Source organism: Mauremys mutica, chromosome 4, assembly GCF_020497125.1.
Source record: "Mauremys mutica isolate MM-2020 ecotype Southern chromosome 4, ASM2049712v1, whole genome shotgun sequence".
Lineage (NCBI taxonomy): Eukaryota > Metazoa > Chordata > Testudines > Geoemydidae > Mauremys > Mauremys mutica.
The window spans coordinates 8,679,209-8,701,847 of record NC_059075.1 but is presented as its reverse complement, the minus strand read 5'-3'; the positions used below and the strand labels follow the sequence as shown (position 1 = coordinate 8,701,847).

General features: G+C 40.3%; 1 protein-coding gene across 4 annotated transcripts in view; it reads left to right on the top strand.

Annotated features, from left to right (window-relative positions):
• The window catches only part of FERMT2 (FERM domain containing kindlin 2), a 100,605-nt gene that overhangs the window by 75,360 nt on the left and 2,606 nt on the right, over positions 1-22,639 (top strand). For 3 of the 4 annotated variants that reach the window (XM_045013927.1, XM_045013923.1, XM_045013924.1), the window contains 11 exons: positions 3,155-3,380; positions 3,483-3,585; positions 4,002-4,109; positions 7,805-7,939; positions 10,203-10,252; positions 14,083-14,207; positions 16,895-17,001; positions 17,324-17,545; positions 20,258-20,278; positions 20,895-21,019; positions 21,423-21,564. In XM_045013927.1, the coding sequence (XP_044869862.1) occupies positions 3,155-3,380; positions 3,483-3,585; positions 4,002-4,109; positions 7,805-7,939; positions 10,203-10,252; positions 14,083-14,207; positions 16,895-17,001; positions 17,324-17,545; positions 20,258-20,278; positions 20,895-21,019; positions 21,423-21,564 (1,364 nt within the window). The remainder of the gene's footprint in view (positions 1-3,154; positions 3,381-3,482; positions 3,586-4,001; positions 4,110-7,804; positions 7,940-10,202; positions 10,253-14,082; positions 14,208-16,894; positions 17,002-17,323; positions 17,546-20,257; positions 20,279-20,894; positions 21,020-21,422; positions 21,565-22,639) is intronic. The other variant, XM_045013926.1, reaches the window with a different exon arrangement.

The window sequence follows — 22,639 nt, the reverse complement described above, 5'->3', positions numbered from 1 at the left end:
TCCCACGGGCTGGATGTGGCCCACAGGCCGTAGTTTGCCCACCTCTGGTATAGAAGCAATAAAGAGCTAATAATGGAATTGAATCCTTAGAGAAGAAAAACAGTAGGCAGATCTACACTACTGCTTAAGTCGATTTAACTTGCATCACTCGGGTGTGAAAAAGACACCCCCAGGAGCGATGCAAGTTACAGCTATCTAAGCGCTGTCCACACCAGTGCTATGTTGGCGGGAGACGCTGTCCCTTCAAGATAGCTTTCCACCTTCACACAGAAATGGAGTAATTCTGCTTACAGGAGAACACTCTCCCGTCAGCATAGCGCATCATCACCAGACATGCTACAGCGGTGCAGCTGCATTGGTGCAGCTGTGCCAATGTAGAGCTATCCAATGGGTACAAGACATTGGTAATATATTTTATTTATACTAAAACAATATCAAACTCATTTGCCTGATTTGCAGACACAATTGTAATAATACTCATTAGGTGTGTAGTTGTTGTACCTCAGTTTTGAAAGTCTGGATCTTAGTGTGATAATTAAAAGGAATACCTCAGTGAGAGAGATGGAGACGGTTTACTTCTCAGTTATTTCCGGATATCTGCAGACTTAGGAAGCCAGCTCTACAGCAGTTTCCTCCTTTTCACATTTGGAATCTTTCCTTTGTAACCTTGTGAGCTAGAAAACTTTGTTTCCTTTTTAAAAGGAAAACCACCCTTTTTTCCTGAATCTGACATAGGGGCCAGTTGCATTTCTTACTTAAGAAAAGTTTATTCTGAAGAGCAGGTATTTTACACTGGTGAATTAAAAGAAAGGATAGTACTGTGACAGCAAGATTTGGAGTACACAGAACAGCTTTTTAAAGAATTCTGGACCAACTGCTTTGAATTGAGGAAAGCATCTTGCAATATGAATGAATGACCTAACTGAAGGCGGAAATAGACGTTGTTTTAATACAAATCCAATCTCTCATCTCTCTCTGCTTTCATTTCTTCACTTTCTCCATCCATCTCCACCTGGCAAAAAAGTCTCCCTCCCCTAACTCACAAAATGAATGAGTAAAGTAACCTCTATACTCTTGACATCCTGCTTTTGAACAGGTAGGAATATTTTGTTAACTTTTCAGGGAGCTGCTTAAGCTGGCCCTTAAATTCTACAGCTTTTGTCACTCTCTTTTAGAAGGAGATATTTTTTTCCCAAATAAACCCCCTGAGGATTGATTCCTGTAATTGCAGCATAAATAATATTCTGAAGTTGGGACTTCATTTGGTCTGTGTGCCCTGATGAAAGCCAGCCTGCCAAAACATTGGCCATTTATTTATGAACATTCTCTAGAAAAACAATAAGGAGAGAGTATTTTTTTATCCAAGTATCAGGTTTGCCTGAACGTACAGTGAGAGAAAACCCTTCCATGTACTGTTGAAAGTTCTGCAAGAACCAGCAGTCTTAAGTCAAATAGTTGAACCAAAAGATTCAATTTCTCTCTGCTCTTGCTGGGACTTGGCTGAAAAGTCTAATTGTTATATAGCAGCTTTCATGCTGAGCTCAAACCTGCCAAATACTACACACTTTGGAGGAATATGCATGTCAGATTTACTGTTTTCTACACAAAAAACCTATAACAACCCCACTTAATACACACATAATCTGACTCGCACATTTTCAAGTGAAAATAAGCAGCCTTTACAAAGTGACCTGTTGGTTTATTTAAAATTCTGCTTTTTTGAGATATGCCAAGGACTGGAGAAAGGCAAAGAATACAGATCAACTGCATATTTCTTCCCTTTCAAAAACAGCTGAGATGATCAACACACTGTGGCAAGGTGAACAAGTATCTTGAAAACTGCTAAATAGGAACTGTTTTGCATCTGGGTAGCTGGACTCTCGCCAGCATTAAGTGCAGTAAAGAGGCAAGACAATTTGCAGTCGTTTTGAGAAATCTAACTCCCGGTGTCTTGGCAGTTCAATAAACTGTTCAGATTGTCATTACAGAGTTCAGAGAATCCAGGCCATTGGTGTATAATCAAAGCCATTTTATTAATAAAAAAATAAAAATAAAGATTTTTGTATATCCAATTCACCACATCGTCTCTAGTTTTAAGACCAAGAATCTGTTTAAATATATCCACCTTTGTTCCAATGTTCAATACAAATAAACACAGTGGGAAGAGTGATCACTGCTGAAGAGAGCAAGTGATGATCAGGTCTAACAGACTTTCATAACTTGTTACACAGGTGAGGAGTCAGAACATAAAAACTGTGGTGAATGATCCATACACCACTCCCCGGGTTATTGAAAACTTCCTTCAAATAGAATTTGTGGGCTTGAAAAATTTACCAGACTCAATGGAATAATTATCAGCTATTTTTAAAAGGCAGGTCTTAAGGCTAGGCGACCACACACTGTTCTGAAGAGTAAGCAGCAGTAAGTTCAGTCAGAGATCGCAACAGCTACTCTTACTGATACATCTCACATGTATGGAGGCTGTCAAAATTAGCTTAATTAGGTCATGATTTAAACGGGGTAGTTTTGGTTTGAAATCCAACTTGTGAAAACAAACGATTATGACATAATGTAACCAGAATATTCTAAGTCTTTTACAGTAGTGCATGTTTTTTTCACCTTCTGTCCCTTTTTGTTTCTGACTTCTCTCATTGTCTCCCTCTTGCCTTCTCACTTCCTTTCTTTCCTTCTCTGTAGGCACTGATGTTCTTTACATCGGCCCAGTGAAAGGTGAGCCCCACCTCATTAGGACTTTTGTCCCTGTCTCCTGTGATTTCTTTGGCTGTCTCCTTATTTTCCTACTCCTCTAAACTTTAACTTTCAAAATTCATAAGCAACGGATTGCCTATGATGATTGTCTCCAGTAGTACCCCCAATGTGCTAGGTGCTGGAGAAAGATAAGCAGGCACAGTTCATACCCCTAAGAGTGGATTTCTGAGAATTTTCACATGGGTTAAATGTAAAGTGAACTTTCTATCTGTCTTGTTTATCAAGGATAGTTAAAATAGGTTAGCTTTTTATAGGAAAACAAGCAGTGCAGCGTCGGGGTTTTTTTTTTAAGTCACATGATTTTTAAAATCTATTTACTGTATTAGTTTTGCATTGAGTGTACAGAACATAAGCTAACTTCACATGTTTATTCCTGTTCTGTTAGGAAGCATATATTCAAGTCCAGGACTTTATAGCAAAACCATGACGCCCACCTATGATTCTCATGATGGAAGCCCTCTGTCTCCAACTTCAGCTTGGTTTGGAGATAGTGCTTTATCAGAAGGGAATCCTGGTATACTTGCTGTGAGCCAGCCAATTACATCCCCAGAAATCTTAGCAAAAATGTACAAGCCACAAGCACTTCTCGATAAAGCCAAGATCAACCAAGGGTGAGTTTAAAGACATGTATTTAAAAACTTAAGCTGTATTCTTAAAACGGTTACAAAGACTCAACCGGACCTTTTTTGTTCTCTATTGTTGACAACTTGCAGATGGCTGGATTCATCAAGATCGCTCATGGAACAAGATGTGAAAGAAAATGAGGCCTTACTGCTCCGGTTCAAGTACTACAACTTTTTTGACTTGAATCCAAAGGTACTGCGTTATTTCTGTCTTGTACATATGGCCAAACGTTCAAAAAGTGGAGACCAGTGTCTGCATTCAGAGTGCCAGCATGCCCATTTGTATGGGCAACTGCTCAGCTGCCAGTCTTTGAAAATGTGATCCTGTGTCTTACATTGTATGTATCATTTGAATCCGTTTGTTTACACATCAAGACTGTGCCAAATGAACAAAATCAGGTGGTTGCCTGAGCATCTGTTCAGGGAATTCTGGTTGTTTCAGTGTCAAAGTGGTTTAGCATTTAAATCTCAAGTAGAAATTTGGATGTAAAAATAAGTCTTGTGATGTTTATTCTCTTTTAATTAGATATGTTTGAAGTGTAAAGGGCCTCAGGCCTTCTTTTGCAGGTGCTTTATATGTGTGTGGTGTGTATTTGTGTTTCACTATAGTACGATGCAATCAGAATCAACCAGCTTTATGAGCAATCTAAATGGGCTATTCTTTTAGAAGAAATAGAATGTACGGAAGAGGAAATGATGATGTTCGCAGCATTGCAGGTAAGAGACAGAGCCTTTTTTTAAAAATCAAACTCGGTTGCAATTTTTTAGCCTTCTGTAGGCTTTAAATCAAGGGGTGGATTGAAGCTAAACTGCCCTGCAACTAGTTCATTAACAGCCTTGCTCTATCTTTGTCAGGAAGCTGAACTTTCTGTTCTAATGAAACTTGGCTGGTTTCCTAGTCTCTAGTGTTTACTTAAACTTTTTAGGTAATTTAAATATTTGCTTCTTATTACTTCACATGAAAAGGAATTTAGATTATTTTCCCCAAAGTTGTTTGTATCTATCTTGACTCTCTTAATTTTTGCCTTTTTTTAAAAAAATACAAGTACATTAGGTTACTGAACTGTATGTTTCTGGCTTTTTGCCCCTAGAACAGCTGGCGATAATTTGTGGGTTTCCCAGAACTATTTATTTATCTGTTGTGGAGAATATTATGTGCAAATTAGGCATAGGTAATACACCTATGAATGCTTTTACCATTCATTTCCATAAGACTGATTGTAAACTGAGTCTAAGGGTGGTCCTAAGTCTGTCTGGCAGCCAGGCTGCTTCTCTCCTCCTCACCCATGCAAAAACATCCCTGGCCTAGCAGATCCGGGGCTATATGGATTTCAACCCATAGCAGTCATTTTGCAAAAAAGAATAAAGAAAGCAAGAATGTATAAGTTCATCCTCCAGTTTTCCTGTAAGAGCAACCCAAGATGCATGATGTTTGACATCCACTGTGACATTAACAGTTTCAGCTTTGTAGATTTAAGTGTGGTATTGCTGTGGCAATTATATCCTCTCTGGATTATACTACTTAGTCACAAGTTTCTGCCTTCAAAAATACTTATTGAATGAACACCAGAGAAAATAGCTCTCCCCTAGAAAGATCACTTCTATTTTAGGGTTTTGTACTGCTGCCCATTGCCCTAGTACGTGAGTGCCTGCTGCATGAAATAGATTGGCTGTAGCAAAGTCCCTAGTGGACTTCATGGAATTTCTGGCTCTTGTTCTTCCTCAGGTTATTATAAATGCTGGGGGTGTAGGATTTTTTGTTTGTTTTTTTTCTGGTGCGGTAAAAGAGGGAGCAGATCCTGCTATGAATGCCATTCTGGTTATGATTAAAAAAAGCTTTATCAAATAGATTTTGCAACATTTCCTGAAGCTGGTTAGATTTGTCTATACTCCTTTGGAAGTTCATTCCACAACCATATCCCCTCAGCTGAGATGCTTTGTGTGCTTTCTGCTGGGCTCTGTGATCTCTATTGACCCAGAGGCGCGCAACCATCTTAGAGCTACATAGCTGGAGATGCAGTCTCTAATGCAGCTGATCCACTAACTGCTTTGAAGAATTGCTTCTAGTATGGTAGATTTGTTGTAGATCTCAATGTTTTTTCTATGCCACTATCTTTAAGGAGCATGAATACTTTTCTGAATGTGCACAATGCTGCTTTTATTGCAAGACAATACAAAGAAGGAATTTTAGATAGTAGCAGTTGCTGAAATAGCAATTCCAGCCATTCTTTTTGTTATAATAATGTATAATAATAGTGTATTAGCAATACAAACACTGGTATAGTGTGGGTAGATGGCAAATGCTTAGAAGACCTAGACTTTGCTGCTGATATTGTGCAACTGAATGACATCCCCCCCAAAAAATTACACAGACAATATGGCAAAAATAGCAGCCAAGTAGGGCTCAAAACTAGTTATGCTAAAACAAACATCCTTGAAACCCAGGCATCAAGCAGTAATATAAAATTAGAATACAGAAATATCAAGAAAATAGAACATACCTGGGCAGCATCATATTGGCTAATGGAGACCTCAAGAAGGAAGTGACATCAAGGATAGGAAAGGCACCCCCAGCATTTATTAGACTCAGCAAGATATGGAAATCAAAGATATACAGCGCTAGAACAAAACCGAGGATTTTTAATGTAAACATAATCTCAGTGCTAGCATAGGGCTGTGAGGTGGAGATCTACCAAAATATTAGATAGTAAACCAGATGCCTTCGAAAACAAGTGCCTAGAAAAGATTCTGGGCACTGTTGGAAAGACTTCATCACCAGTGGAGAGAGCTGAGAAATCACTAATCAGCAACTCTTCAGGAATTGCTGGACATATTTGAGGCATGCACTGTGGATGCCAACCCACAGATTCCCCATGAGGCTGTCAAGTGGAAGCCAACTGATGTGAAGAAACAAGGGTGCCGAAGAGAAAACTAAGAACCCTAGCAGGGAGGGCAGAACAGTTGATCTCCCAACACCCTAGAGCAGATGGAAGCAGCCACAAATGACAGAGGAATGGAAGAGACTAGTTTCCACCCTGTGCCCCAATATTGGTGTGGGAATGATGTAATAATGTCATAAGACCAGCCATTTGCATTTCAAGTTTGCATTTCTCATTGCATCTTTCTGGTATAGAATGAGTAATTTGGATAAACTTTTGTAGTAGCCTAGAATAGATTATTAGGTTGTCGTTTTAGGGGTTTTTTGGTTGTCTGTCCTGCAAAATCCAGAGAAGACTATAACAAGAGTTGAGATGTGCTTATGTCTACACTGAGTATAGCATGACCTAGTTACAAACCAGAATTGTAATCATTGGACCCTATTACAAAGTCCATGTTTGCGGTGTCTGCACAGCAGTCTTTTCACAACAAAGTCACATGTCAGCTGGGCTTGCATGTTCAGTTATCACACAATCTAGTTGAGCTTTTCCCAAAATAAAGTGGGACAAGCAATCTGGTAGCCATCCCGTATTGCCTGGGAGATAGCTCCTAGAATTCACAAAGCAGCACCAGCAACGCTTGAGGCAGTGCATTCTGAGATGTTCTGTCACACGGAAAGCTAGAAGGGATGAGGATCAGCCAGACTAGTTTCACTAGCACCATGCAGCAAAGTGTTTTATGGTTACACAAAGAGCTTTTTGCCATCGTCTGCCACATGTTAACCATGTTGTCTGGACCCAAACCTGTGTAGAGCCAACTATGTCATTCACATACTATAAGCTGAGTACGGAAAGATGGGTTTGTGATTAAGGTCCTGGATTGAAACTCAGATCTGGGTTCAATTTCTGACTCAGTCATGGTTTCCCTGTGATCCTGGCCAGGTCACTTTGAGTGGAATTTGCAAAAACACTTAGCATTGGCCTGACTCGGCTCCTATTTAAGTTAATGGTAAATCTCCTATTGACTGCAGTGGGAGCTGAGCTAGGCCAATGTGGAGCATGCTTTAGAAATCCCACCCATAAGCTCTGTGCTTCAGACCTCCACCTGTGAACTCTGGTGTACTGGTGATAGACTGTAGCCTGTTTTTGTAACTGTCTAGTCCATTGTTTGCCCAGTAGAGTCTATGGAAATTTGTGCAATTGTGCTTGTAGTACAATGTTTTAAATGGGAGCATAGGGCAATAACTTAGCTGTATTATCTTCTGGTTACTTTAATGTAGAACAGCACAGCACTCATCTCAAATGGATTGCCAGCCTCTTCTCTGAATGTCGTTGCTCTGGTCATGCAGTGTGATCCCTGGGGCTATCCTATTGTACCATGGTTTTCTTTTTGGTATTTCCTTACAGCTATTTAAGTGGGTGACAATGAATGTGACAGTAGTGAGATTTCTGCTAGGTCAGATAGGTGTTTTATTAGTCTGTTAAATTTAAATACAGTATATTTAAAATCAACAAGGTCTCTAACTTGTGTTTCAGTACCACATCAACAAACTATCAATCATGTCATCAGAAAATCACTTGAACAACAGTGACAAAGAAGTTGATGAAGTTGACGCTGCCCTGTCTGATTTGGAAATTACTTTAGAAGGTGGTAAAACATCAACAATTTTGGTAAGAGTTAATCACTTCTTCTTAAAGTTGAATAAATGCTTGTGGTCAGACAGACTTAACAGTGGTACTATAAGAAGTTTGCTGATGAAGCAACATTCCCTCTTTGGTCCCTTCTTATTTGTCTCCTCTCTGTACTAAATAGGCCTAATCTTTTTAATTGTTCCTCGGCTGGAAATCTTTTCCATGCCTCTGATTGTTTTCGCTATCCCTCCCTGGATGCTGTTTCTGCTGTATTGGATACAAGAAGGATTGATTAGAAATAAGCATAGGGTTGCCACGTAGTGTGAAGGTGTAGTATTTTTGGCATTGTGCTCTAACCCTTAATGGAATATAATACTCTTTGGCCAACACTGTTATTGAGCAGATGATTTCACTGAGCTGTTCAGATACCTCCTTTCTCTGTCCTGAGTATTTACAGTTAATTTAGAACCCATTGACATGTATCAATAGTTCAAGTTGTTTGTTCTAATGTGTATCCCTTTACACCAAATGTTACCTGTCACAATGTTGCCCAATCAGCTAGCATATCCTCCTGTAGAAATTAAGTATAACAATACATTTGTGGCTATAGCAACAAACTGTGAGGCATGAAGATTATTAGATTCTAATCCCGTATGAACCACAGGTTGCCCGTGTGACCACGGGCGAGTCACAGTGGCCTCCATAAGCTTTAGCTTACCCAGCTGGAAAACTTGGTGAAGTATGGCCTCACTAAAACTTGAGCCATTATAATACGTGTGAAATACAGCAGTGTCAAGGAAAACTCAAATGAAATACATGAATTTCTGTTTCTTCTACTTGCTTAGAAAATACTCAGTTCTGAATAGATTTCGTTTTTTTCCACTATTCCTTAATTAATTAACAAAGCTTTACAGTGCCAAAAATAGCCACTGTGCTTCTTCACATATAACTTTCATAATAAGTTATGGTGAAAATATAATTTGGATAGTGTTTTTGGCTTTAAGTAGCTTAATATATTTCAGAGTTGTTTGGGTTTTTTTCTGTATCACATGTTTGTATTACCATAGCACCTAGGAGCCCTAGTCCAACCAGGACTAGTTTCAAATGATAAAACTTCTAAAACAGTAATATTGTAGTATTTGGCTCTTCCATAGACTAGAACTGTGAAAGAAGAATTAAGGCCAAATGCCGATCTTGAAAGGTTTCGGTATCTTCATTCAGAGGGGCAACTCCAGTCAGTGGAGTATCACACACTTGTGCCGGCTCTGAATTCACGTGTTTATGTTCTAACCCTTCTGAGACAAAAGACCGAAACCTTCAAATGTTTTTTTTCTCTTTTAGCAGCCATCTTAAGTATATTTTTAAACTATTTATAGTGATCTTTGAAATTAACATGGATTTTTTTGCTTGCTGAGGTATCATTGATAACAGAGCTTTAGAAGTATTAACTTGTGCTGCTTCTGATGGATGTACAGTGGGAAGAAGAAAATTGTCAGATGCTACATAAATAGTGGCTTTTTAATAGGAGGAATCTTCAGATTTCAGTGCCACTGAAAGTGATTTAAACCATAACATTGAGGAGCCTACCCTGCCAGATAAGAATTAAGAAATTTAGAAATGACACATTGGTTGAGACTGTCCATTTCAGTATCTGCCTCGGGATGAATATTTTGTTTGTTTTGTTTAATCTGAAATCCATAGATATGTTCTGGGGATATAGTCAAAATGTGAAAATACTGAAAGATTGCCATTTTAAACAATTCGAAAGCAATTAAACAACCCTCCGTGATATTTTAAAGCAGCATCTTTTTGGGGGCTCGGATTCAAGGAAAAAGCTCTGATGTTGTAAAGAACCTATGCTTATTCTCAAACACCAGGCCAGTCCTAAACTACTTCAACTGTGTGTGTGTGTGTGTGTGTGTGTGTAGAATCCACTCCAGAACTTGAAGTGCAGTACTGACCTTTTAAAAACCTATATTAATAAGTAGTAGAGAATTGACTCGTGTGTTGAGAAAAGAGTTTCAAAGCAGCACTTCTTTGGAGTGAATTTACTTCTCAGTCTGTGAAATAAACTGTAGTCTAATAAGGTAGACTGTGATCTGTGAGCCCTTGACATTTGACGATGAAGTTTTATCAAGCTTTTTTCCCCTCATATCACTGAGGAAATTGCCTTTGAGTAATTGCGTGGCATTGTCCTATAAACTGAATCACTGTCCCCAGTGCCCCGTTTTCGGATCCTCCCAGCCTAGAACTGAGTCTTGTATCTGGCAGACAAATCAAATGAATGATCTTTTATTTTCAGGGTGACATCACTTCGATTCCTGAGCTTGCTGACTACATTAAAGTGTTCAAGTAAGTACTGATGGGGAAGAGGCGCTTGTGAAACTGATGTCAATGAATAAATAATGACAGCACTGCATAATTCCCTTTCTACCCTGCTGTCTGGATTCTTTGCTGCACGCCACTGCTTGGATTTGTGTGAAATGTCTTCGAACACATTGATTTCATCGTTGCAGACTAGCTAAAATACCACAGTGCTCTAAATATTAAAACTTCCTGTTTATTTCCACTTTATTTTGCACCTATCCTATACACTGGCCACTTAACGTTATTTAAAGGACTCAGCTATAGATTTACTACATTTTTTTAGTACAGTGATTCAATTCTTCAAATGTATAACTGCTGTCTTTCATTGCTCCATGCCCCTCCCCATCCTTCCACACATACCCCACTGGAGTTGGGGGAGGGGACATGCTTTGGCTACTCTTCACCGGTAGCTGGTGCTGAAATGTTTATATTATGTTATGCCAGTAAGTTAATCAGGCTATCCTAAAATTAGAACTGTGTCATGTAACTAGAAACCTTACTCAAGTGCTTTTCTTGGTTTGAGAGACTAGATGAATAATAATAAACAAGCATCCTTCTAATCTGCCTGTTCTTTTCTGGCTGCCAAAAGGAGCCTCTTGCAGCTCATGTAGTGCTTTTTTAGTTATAAATTGGAATTGGTATGTGGAAACTGGGAATAGTCATGTTTGAATCTTGACTAATATTTTGGCAGTCGTGGCCGTCTCTTGCAATTCAGTATGCACTACGTTAGGGAGATGATGAAAGTTCTGGAATCTTTGCATAGATCTCAGTGAAACTTCATGGGTTAGGAACAGAAGAAAAGCAACTGCATGAGAACAGGGTTGTAATTAACCTTTATTGTCTAATGAGTTGTTTTCTTGAACCATAGCCTGTCATTTGTTTACTGAAAAAGTTTTTGTCCATCTTGTAATGCATATTTATCAAGTTTACTATAGTACCTGACTTAGTCGGGGTCTCTGTGGTGTATTTTGATTACTAGAGCACCGTTTCAGGGCTAGTGTCTCTATCCATCTATGTGAATTCTCTTTAAAAGAGAGAGTCTTGGTTTTTGATACAGTTTGATATACTTTTTAATAAAAAAGGCATAACTTGGGAAGCTAGCTGATTGACTAACTAGAATTCTAGTTGTGGGACAAATATCGTTTATCTTTTGAAAGGTGTTAGACTCACTAGACTCTCTTGGATCCATGTGCCTGAGGAAAGAGGAGGTGAATTGAATTGAATTTTTAATATACAGAAAAGTTAAACAAATATAAAAACTCTATAAGACAAAGCACTGGGTGGTCGAGGATCCTAAATTCTCCAGACCGTGGTATAATCATGATCTTTGTATTCACTTGAGTTACAGCATCTGCTTCATTTTAAGTAGTTGCATTTCAGTCAAATTTGTTGCTGCAGTTTGGACAAACCGGGGCTTTGTTACATTTCTTTAGCCTTCCACCAAAGAAAAAGCCAAGTGTGTCTGAGGTGCTGAGAATGGCTTCAGCTCAAGCTGCGACTACCCAACAGGCAGTAGATGATATAGATTGAAACCCAAGGTGTGTTCCTATATGCATCTGGTTTCCTAAATAGAATACAGAAGCTCCCCGACTTACGCAAGGCGTTCCATTATGGAACGCCTTGCGTAAGTCTAATTTTGCGCAAGTTGGGAACATATCTCCGACAATTACGCCAAAAAAAAAAAAAAAAGGCTTACGGAACTTTTTCCGTAAGTGCGAATTTCAGTAAGTCAGGTTTGCGTAACCCAGGGAGCATCTGTATCTTAAATGTAAAAGACTTACCTCAACTATAAAGAGACTAGAGTGTATTGTGAGAACTTATTTTAAAAAAATGGGGCCAGGCAGTATAAGAAACGTACTGAAATGACTATGTATAAATTGGCCCAGTCTTGGATGGGACATGTCCTTTGCATTCTTCGGGCATGTTTTACAGTGTAGAAGTTGCAATACTAATTCATGAAAGAAGCACTGTTGTCCCTGGGGCTTGAGAGACTTATCTCACACCTACCAGCCTGATGACGAAGCTTAGTAGCCAAAGTGCCCTGCCTTGCCACTTGCAGGTTAAAGGAATAAAATGAGAGTTGCAAAAGGAAATGTGGATCCAAGGCACGTAGACAAACAACGGAAAAACCTGCTCACTCTTCTTCTCTGGCTAGAGGCTGAACATCTTAAAATGAAAACTGAGGGGGCGGTGGCAAACTTTTTGAAACTGAGCCTTCTTTCCCACAACCACACACAGGGCTATTGTGGTGTCAGAACTTTAGGATGGAGAAAACTGGAAAGGCAGAATATGAATGTGACCAGACATCTGCTCATCCCGAAACCAAAAGGTCATTTAAATGTTTGGGAACAAATCATGGAGACAGCTGGGCCTTTGGCTGTGCTTTTCTCCCACACCTCCTGACTTCCTCCTAACCCTTCCCCCACATTTCCAGGCTTCCTCCAATACCAAGAACGTCTCACTCCCTACAGTCTTTAGACTTGACAGGAGGAGTCAGTTGTTTTCCTGCTGTTTCCTGGGCATTTCCTCTTTACATTTCACATGTTGGGAATTGAACAGTGCAGTCCGAGGCTCATTGAGTGAGTGCCATAGTGCTCTCTACCCTTAAAATGGAGGCAGTAGGACAAGCAGAGAAGTAGCTGGTGACTCGTGGGAGGGTCACAAAGGGTCAAGTGCCCCCCCCAAGCAGTCAAGTGGTCCCCCAGCAGCCAGCTCCGGGTTGGGAGGTGAAGGGGCAGGGCCAGAGCCTCTTCCAGCCGTGCTCCCCGGTGCAGTGCAGCATCCCGGGTGACTGGGAGAATGCCTGGCTGCAGCGGTAGCAGGCTGCCCCCTGCCCAGGCTCAGCTTCTGAGGACAGTGGCTGAGCAAGCCGGAGGGGGCTGGAATGAGCCTCCTAAACCTTTCTCGAAGTTCACTCGTTAGCAGCTAAAATAACTTGATCCACTGGAGTGAAATGTAAAATCCAGCGGGGTGGGGATTAGAATTCTGTGGGTTTCACTCGTGTGGATGGCTGCTTCTACATCTCCTTGTGGCTCGGTGGGACACAATATCACGAAGGGCTTCAGCCGCCATTTGCTGAGTGAAGTGGCCAGTTTTGGAGCTAGCGTCCATGACTCCCATAGAGAGGGAACCGAAACCTTTCACTAGACTGACCCCTTTGTAAGGGGCAAGCAAGAGAGACCGCTGTAATAAACCACGTGAAATCAGGTGCCTAAAAGAGATTACATATGGTTGGCTACTGATTTTTTTTGTTTAACAAGCATTGTGATTTTTAATTATCAAAGCATTAACTTTCAAAGTAATAAATAACTTTCTTTTAATATTACAGAAGAGAAAACTTTTTTCCATGATTCATGGAAGCTTTTTATAGACGTTAGTAGGAGCTACCCTGATACTTGTCCCCTATGGAAGTACTTGGATTCAAAAGTCCAAGATTGTAACCTTATTTTATTTTTCTTGAACAAATCTTCTCTGTAAGAGGGTAACGGAAAATAAGTGTACATATAACTGTGAAACTCAGTTACTGATCCAGTGGGATCACTCGTGCATCATTTTGTTTACTGTACATCATTGTAAGGTGGGGGGGGTTTAAATCCGCAGCAAATGGCAGCTGAAGCAAGATTTGGTTGGGGAGATAAGCAAAGGGAAAAGCTGCGTATCTGACATTCTGAATATAAGAACTTCAATGTGGGACATGTTCAAAGTACAGAAGATCAGCTTAAGAGCCCAGCTACCTGTGGGGTAATAGTGCTTAGTTTAAGGGACACAAGTGAATTGCAGATCAAACGTAGTAATATCATCAACCTGTCTGGCAGGCCTAAGAAACTGACGCTAAAAGGTTACAAGCAATACTGGTGCACCTTCAAAGATACATCCATTTCCTGCTATAAAAGCAAAGATGAATCCAGTGGGACTCCAGCTCACCAAATGAACTTAAGAGGTAAGGAAAGACACATGCCGTTCTAGTAACGTTATCCAAACAAGTCTGTCATTGTCACCATTTATTTCTACGTTCATTTCTTTCGATTTACACTTCAGATGTCATTCTAGTGTTGAGTATTAAAGGAAAAGTGACTGAGGTTTCTAAGTGATGTAAAAATACACTTCTAAATAAGCGATTGTGATTATGGCATAAATAATACTGTATGGATCAGAAGGCTCGTGGAAAACTTAGCGTAGGGTGACCAGACGTCCCAATAAAGTTGACTGTCCCGATATTTAGTTGTTTGTCCCGCGTCCTGACCGGACACCATTTGTCCTGATATTTTGACTCGGGGCTGGAGGAGTACATTGGTGAGCACTCACCTGGGGTCCGAGCAGTGCTTATTTGGGGCGGCTCCCAGGAAACGGCAGGCAGCAGGACCCTGCAGCCCCTAGGCACGGGAGTGGCCAGGGGGATCTCTGCATGCTGCACCTACCACAAGCACTGGCTCCATCGCAGCCAATGGGAGCTGCAGGCGCGGACAGGGCAGAGACACCTCCCTCCCCCTCTCACTGCCCCTGACCCTGGGGTGCTGCGTGCTACTCACGTAAGTCCCACCCCCATAGCTTCCAGCCAATGGCAGCTGGAGCCAGTGCTTGTGGCAGGTGCAGCACGTGGAGTGGAGACCCCGCTGGCCGCCGCTGATCTTAGGAGCCAGAGGAATCTGCCAGGTGCTTTCCAGTGGGTGGAACCCATCCCCCAGGTAAGCAGTGGGGCTGCGGCGGGGGCACTGTGCCTGCGGTTGGGCTGCGAGCGGGAGCCAGGGCCGTGTGCTTGTGGCGAGGGCCGGGGCCAATGCTCCCCCAGCCCGCGGCTTGCAGCAGGGCTGGAGTGGGGGCCATGAGCCCCCAACCCGCAGCAGGGATGCAGCCGGGGCCCTGTGCCCCCGACCTGTGGTGGGGCTGCAGCAGAAGCTGGGGCCCTGCACCCCCAACCTGCAACAGGGCTGTGTCCAGATCCAGGGCCGTGCGCCCGTGGCCCGTGGTTTCCTCAGGCTTTGTATCCCCCTTCCCCCGTGGCTCCAGTGGGAGGTGAGCCTGTGGCTGCCCCCCCCCCCCCCCCGCATGTGTCCCGATATTTTGTTCTTGTCATCTGGTCACCCTAACTTCGCCTGTTTTCACACAGTACAAATATTGAAAGTTCACTGTTGAGATCTGCATTTATTTTAATTGATGGTTCGTGTGTCTGGCTTTTAGAGTGAAGCAAAAATAAGTTAGAGCATATAGGAGCTATGTATTTTGTAATCCTATTTTTTTTGTGATGGATTTATTGAAATAAACAAGTTTTTAGACTTCAGCAAATGAGTTGTAAATAGCATTATTTTCTCTTCAAATGCAACCTTTTTTTCCTTTCCCCTGTTTTGTAAACACACAAGTCTTAGGGCACGTCTTCACTGGCAACGTTAAAGCACTGCCACAGCAGCTCTTTAACAAGGCTTGTGTAGTCACGGCACAGCGCTGAGAGAGCTCTCCCAGTGCTCTAAAACAACCTCCAGGAGGGGCATAGCAACTACCAGCGCTGGTGCACGGTCTGTACTGGCACATTACAGCGCTGAAACTTGCCGCGCTCCAGGGGGTGTTTTTTCACACCCCTGAGCAAGAAAGTTGCAGTGCTGTGAAGTGCCAGTGTAGACAAGCCCTTACTCAAACACGGTCTGCAAGACTTGCACATTATGTTTAAAATTCCTAAGGCTGCTGGCCTTTCTTATATTCACAAGTCAACTATTCCAGCTCAGAGGGCCATGGAACAGCAGAAGCTACTGACAGCTTTAATTTTTTACCATGAAAGCAACAACAGACAGGCTGCCAAATGACCTCAGACTATAGTTACGGAGATGTGTAGCCTGGAATACCTTTTTGGGAGCTTTTGACGTTGCTGCTCCTGACTGCATTTTAAAAGAATCTTGGAGACTGAGTTGAAATGAAGCCCACGTTAACTTGGATGTTTTCAAGAAACTGGAGTTCTCAGAATGCCTAACATCTAATATAAACGTTTTAAGACTTTTCAGCAACCAGATTTGAAGAAAACTAGTGCCTCACCGCTGAAGATATAAGCAGCACACCCAACCCACGTAATTTTTACAGAGTGATAGTTTTGGATTAGTGACACCCGGTTTTGCTGTTATAAGGGAATTATTAGACTAGATAATTCCGTTCAAAATTTTGGTCCATTTTGAGAGGAAATGAAGGGTCAAGCAAATTGTGTAATGCCAAATTTAATTGAACTTGTATCGTGTTTTTGTTGTTCTCCCTCGAAATAGATCTTGCTTTTTATTTTTCCTTCCATCATCTTGGAGATGATTCACCACAGAAGCTGAAATGTTATAGCCTAGATTGTAATTTAAACAGTTAGCTAAATCCCGCAGTGTGGTCTTATGTTATTATCTGCAGTACCACACCCTTTGCAACCAGGCAGATAGCTCTGGCTTTAGCTGCAAGACATCAGTTTACTCCTAACACCATGTTCTGATTTCCCTTAATTTTTTACCTGCTTTAAAAACAAAGCATGGCGTACATTCTTCAGCCAGGTTCTAACACATCATATCCCTGGGACACTGTTTGTTTTAATACTATTAGACTGGGGTGGTTATTTTTTTAGAGCATGTGTGTCTCCATACACACTAATCACTAGCTCTTTTATTACAGGGTGCGAGGTTACTCCTGATGTAAACATCTCTGGTCAGAAGTTTAATATCAAACTTCTGATTCCAGTTGCAGATGGTATGAATGAAATCTGGCTTCGCTGTGATAATGTAAGTCTGTGATTGGCGTTGTGTTTTCTTGTTGCCCCGAATATACTGCTCCACCATGGCTTGCGTTTTGATAGGCTGCTCATATTCTTTTGAGACACACAGCATTGTGCGTATATAGATGTAATGTACAAGACTGGCCCTTACTCCTTTTCCTTACGTACCGTTTTTATATCCTACACTTTGGTCGGATTTTTGGCCCATTGTACCTCTCTTGGTATGTTTCAGTTCGATTCTTGTACTGAAAAATTCGACAGAGCTTTGTTTGAACAGAAAAAAGAAAGATTTGCCTTCCTTTTGAGTGCCCCTTTCCCTTTAATTGCAGGAGAAGCAGTACGCACACTGGATGGCAGCCTGCAGGCTAGCTTCCAAGGGCAAGACCATGGCGGACAGCTCGTACAACTTAGAAGTTCAGAATATTCTGTCATTTTTGAAGATGCAGCATTTGAACCCAGATCCACAGTTAATCCCAGAACAAGTCACAACTGACATTAATCCAGAATGTCTGGTTTCACCTCGCTACCTGAAAAAGTACAAGAACAAACAGGTACTGGGGTTTAGTCATTTTCCAGAAATCTTGTGTTTAACCCAAAGAGTGAAATCCTGGCCCCACTGAAGTCAGTGTGAGTTTTGTCATAGACTCATAGACTTTAAGGTCAGAAGGGACCATTATGATCATCTAGTCTGACCTCCTGCACAATGCAGGTCACAGAGTCTCACCCACCCACTCCTGTAACAAACCCCTAACCTATGTCTGATGTCAGTAGATGACTTCAGTGGGGTTAAGATTTCATCCTATGTACATCAGATATTGATGCATTTTAACAGAATTTGACAATCCTATTACTTAAATCGTGTGTCAATCTAGTTTGTGGTTTTGGTCCAATATCAAGTGATTGCAGCATGTGGTCCCAGTGATCTTAACTGTTTTATTCAGAGTACGTATGTCAAATTTGCAATGAGATAGCAGACGTTGACAGTCTCCCAGAGTCTGAACAATGGGAGTCAGTTATTTTACCCACATTTTTGGAACTTCTTTTCTGTGTACCATATTATAGAACATCTGCACATCAGTACATTGGTCAATTCTGTGTACCTCTTAATATTAGTGTAATGGGATGTTTGTGGCAGAGTAAATCAACAGCAGGAATTGATTTTTAGTTCAGTTTACTTGCTCAAAGCTCACGAAGGAATTCTTGGGATTAATTTAGGTTCCCATTGTTTACAAAGTGTTCCATGCAGGCTTTGCTGTAATGTAGTCTGTATTTTTTATTCACACTGTTCCAACACTTGTAAATAGATGAAATACCAGCCATTGAAAATATGTATTTTTAAAGAACTGTGACTTAATTTTTGAGTCGTAATCTATATCTAGTCAGTGCATGGTAGAATCAAATTATTTCTACCACAAAACAAACAAATACATGGGTTGCACAAAGTCACACAGTATTTGGCTAAAGTTGCAAAAATAACTAAAGCGTTGCTCAGTGTCTCTTTAAAGGTTTAGTAAACTCAAGTACACTGATTGTTAATCTGTAGTTAAATTACTGTGTCTGAATCCTGTCTCTGGAAATCAGAAGGGGGGTTGCCATGCAAAGAAGCGGGAAAATGTAGCTATTTATTGGCACAGTATGATTTCCTGGCAGTGGAATTTCATTTTCTATAGCCCTTATTATTCTCCGAATAAGCCTTTATATCCATGGGGATGGAGAAGGATTGCATATATAACAAATAACAACATATAAGGCATTGTAGACTTGATCTTAGTAAAATAGACACTGGGGAAAATATTAACTTGTATTATTTACCCATTGTGTTTATATCTTGGTTAAAAAGCAATAGGCGCAACGCTGGAGATAGCAGTTAAATACTTGTAAAAAGCCAGGCCAACAATTCTGAAGCCACAGATCCCTTTAGAAGATTAGTTAAGTATAAATAGATCTTTTTATTTAGAAAGGCAGCAAGAATGTTCCGCAGTTTTGCTCCCTTTGCATTTTATTAGTTTCCTTCTTCTTGGTGTCCTGGAGGTTGTGTAAGTTGCATTGAGGCTGTTTATCCCACAGCATCATGTGACGGGGGAGTAATGGAGAAAATGCTGCCCTCAGGGAATTCATGGAATGTAGACTGCCAGCTAAAAAGGAACACCAAGCTACTGCATTATATTCAATTGAGGGTAATTTTGAGGGGAAAACTTCTCACCAAGTGCAAATTTATCTGAAATGTACATTTACAATATCCATTGATCCATTAAAGATAAATGTGAAGTTTTCACTAACCCATATAGTCTCATTATTGGACTAATGATCTCAGTAGGTCAATATAATGTGAATGTCATTGATCATGTTACAATATTGTATCAGCTGGATGAGTTGGTCTGCTTAGGGCTGTGGTGATATGGACACTTGGTTTACAAACCAGCCCTCTAACTGGTTCATGGTTTTACTGTAAACGAACATATTTGCAATATTACAGGTTTGCAAATGGATTTAGGAAGTGCTAAGACAGAAACACAATAGGTTCATAGTCTTTAAATATTAATGTGTGAATTCTGATTTGGTTTTGTGGCATTTACTCTGCTCAGAGCAATGAATTTCTGTGGTTTTACATCTAAGAAACATTCAGTCCAATATAAACAGAAGACCGCATTGACGGTTGCAGTCCTTAGTGTAGTTGTATCTTCAGGAAAGAGGCTGCATAAAGCAGATAGCAATTTTAATTTTTGCTTTCCTTGTGTAATTTTAGAATCTTTGTAGTCACTGAACTGTTTGGGGCACTTTTTTTAAATTTATTCTCTGAGAAGGGTACTATGGGGATATTTTCCTCATATCTAAAGCGACAGAAGCTACTCGGTTTTTAAATGGTAAATGGCTTTGCACACTGAAGAGAAGTAAACTTGAATCTCATTCAACCAAAGACCTTGAAAGAAGGCTGATGATGGGAATTTTCACTCTATTTTTGACTTTGGCCACCAGTTGAATTCTGAAACGCCTATAAAACATACATGAATCATTCTAGATGAATGAGACATTCCTAATTTTTGATGGCTGTAGAATGAGGGATGGTTCTGTTTCCTTGTTCCCTTTTTCATGCTTGCATTCACTTTTTGCTGTTTTCCTTCCTAAGAAAATTTGCATGTTTTTTGCTTGAACTTCAGTTTGCAGATAATTTGCACTTTTTTCTTTGCTTGTTGCCATATTTCTGATTTGCTTTTTTTTTTTCTTTCTGCTTCCTTTTCCTTTATTCGCATTGTCATCTACAGCCAGGCTATATAAGAGACTTGGTAAGTGACAGTAAAAATAAATAAAATAAAATTCAGATAAATTTAATTTTAAAAATAGTTTTAAAACCCTTTCACATGGAGAGTAGTCCTAAAACAAAACACCTAGAGGAACATAACTCTTTTAGTTTTAATGCTGATCCCCAGTGATTTTATGCTGTCAATCTGCTAATAAGAATCCTTTATACTAGAAATGTACATTTCAGGAGTTGATTCTCATTGTGCATCTTAAAACTGAATGTGTGCCCAAAACGTTTGCATCTATAATCATACCTGGTATATAAAAACAATACGCATAAATATTTAGTGGTGCTTAGGTAAAAGCAGCTCCATATTTATCTTTTATTAACTATGGCAAGAATGGCAGCTGTTTTCTGTGACATACTCCATTTCATGTCCCATGACATATGACGCAGTTTAGAAACTGCAGAACATCTCTTTGATAGTGTAATTAACTTACTAAAATTCCCAACAGGGAGTCTGACATCTTATGAGTGGTTTTGGATGTGTAGGTTTTTTTGCTTGTTTTAGTTTGGTTATGGTTTTGGGTGGGGGCATGGCTTACACTGTATTTCAAACGTACAATGGTTGCCTGAAGACTGTGTCTAATCACATTCAGATCACAGCCAGGATATTGGAGGCCCATCAGAATGTAGCTCAGATGAGTCTAATTGAAGCCAAGATGCGATTTATTCAAGCTTGGCAGTCTCTACCTGAATTTGGCATCACACACTTTATTGCAAGGTCAGTGGTTCTTTTTAAGTAATAAGGTAAAATTTCATGTACAAATGAGTAGATTATTCTCTTATATTTGAAGCTACCATGAGATATTTCTAGCTGGGAACGGTGTCATTTAGACAAACAACTTCTGTAAAATGCTTCAGTATGCATAATTACAACTTCACATGCAACATTATCTGCATGTAATAGTTAGAATTCGATTTAAATGTGTGGGGAAGAATTTTATTCTATTGCTGCATTTATTGATTCTTTCTCTGTAGCTCTGAAGTAATAAGTTGCGTCAGCACTGGAAAGAAAAATTAAATTTACATTGGTTCAGGTTGTTTTATGAGTCAGTTCAATCATTGAACACACACTATTTCTACATCTGTGTAAGGTTTCCCTTTTATAAATCTAAATGTCATAGATTCCAAGGGGGCAAGAAAGAAGAGCTGATTGGAATTGCCTACAACAGACTGATCAGAATGGATGCAAGCACAGGAGATGCAATTAAAACGTGGCGATTCAGCAACATGAAACAGTGGAATGTAAACTGGGAAATAAAAATGGTAAGCAAGGTTGCATTCACAGAGCTGGGGAGACACTGTTATTTGCCCAAATGTCCATTGTAAGGCGTCTTTTTGATAAGAACTACACATGACTTAGATTTAGCCTGAGGGTTCCTCCTGATTTTGTTACATGAGAGGACACTGGTTTCATAAACTATTTCTCTTTCTCTCCTTTGAGTCCAAGATTTCTTCTTAAACTAGTTATAGTTTGTGTAGGGTTTTTGAGTGCAATTCAGTCTTGTGTAAGCTAATTCATTTACAGCATCCCCAAGAGTTTCTTATACACTATAAGGAATCCACTTAAGATTTTATTACCTTCTTGGAAATAAGGTCTGTATCACACTTCCCCCACCTAAGTGGGCCTGGTGATTGTCTAGATTGGGTGGCTATGTGTCTCGGTGATCTAGTAAAGTTTTCTGATTTTATTTTTTTATGAAGCTATTTCTAGGAAGACATTTAGCTCTAATGTATAATCAATGTTTATCATTTGGGGACCTATCCTACTTCCATTAAAGTCAGCAAAAAAGCTCCTTCTGACTCCAACAAGAGAATCTTTAAAAAAAAACAGTTTGTAAAAACTATTCGGTGACCTTTTTTCACTAAACCCCAGTTAGACCCTTATTACTCCGCAGATGTTTCTAGTCTGTGTGCAAATACGCAGCCCAATACCTAAGCATAATCAAATTTCTGGGCTAAGAGGGTAATGCTGGACTGCTTACTGCATACAGCTAAATTACCTAGATTTTGTTTTGTTTTAGTTTTCACTTTTTTTATTTGCAGACCAACTTAGAGTTTGGTGGAACTAATGGGCAGTCAGTATCAGATGCTGTTGTGTAAACATTGAGCTGGTCCTCTAACCAGCTTTTACTCATACATGCACAAACTCCCGCCAGCACTTTGCAGGTGCAACGCTTGGTTAAAACTTCCCACTGTTGTGGTAGATTATTTAAAGGACACATGCCCTGTGAATACCCAAGCACAACTAGATGCTGAGGGCTGAAAATACATCCCAGTAGCTTTTAATTTTGGGGCGGTTTGGATTTTTTTAGCCAGTTCCTTAAGCCACAGTACAGTA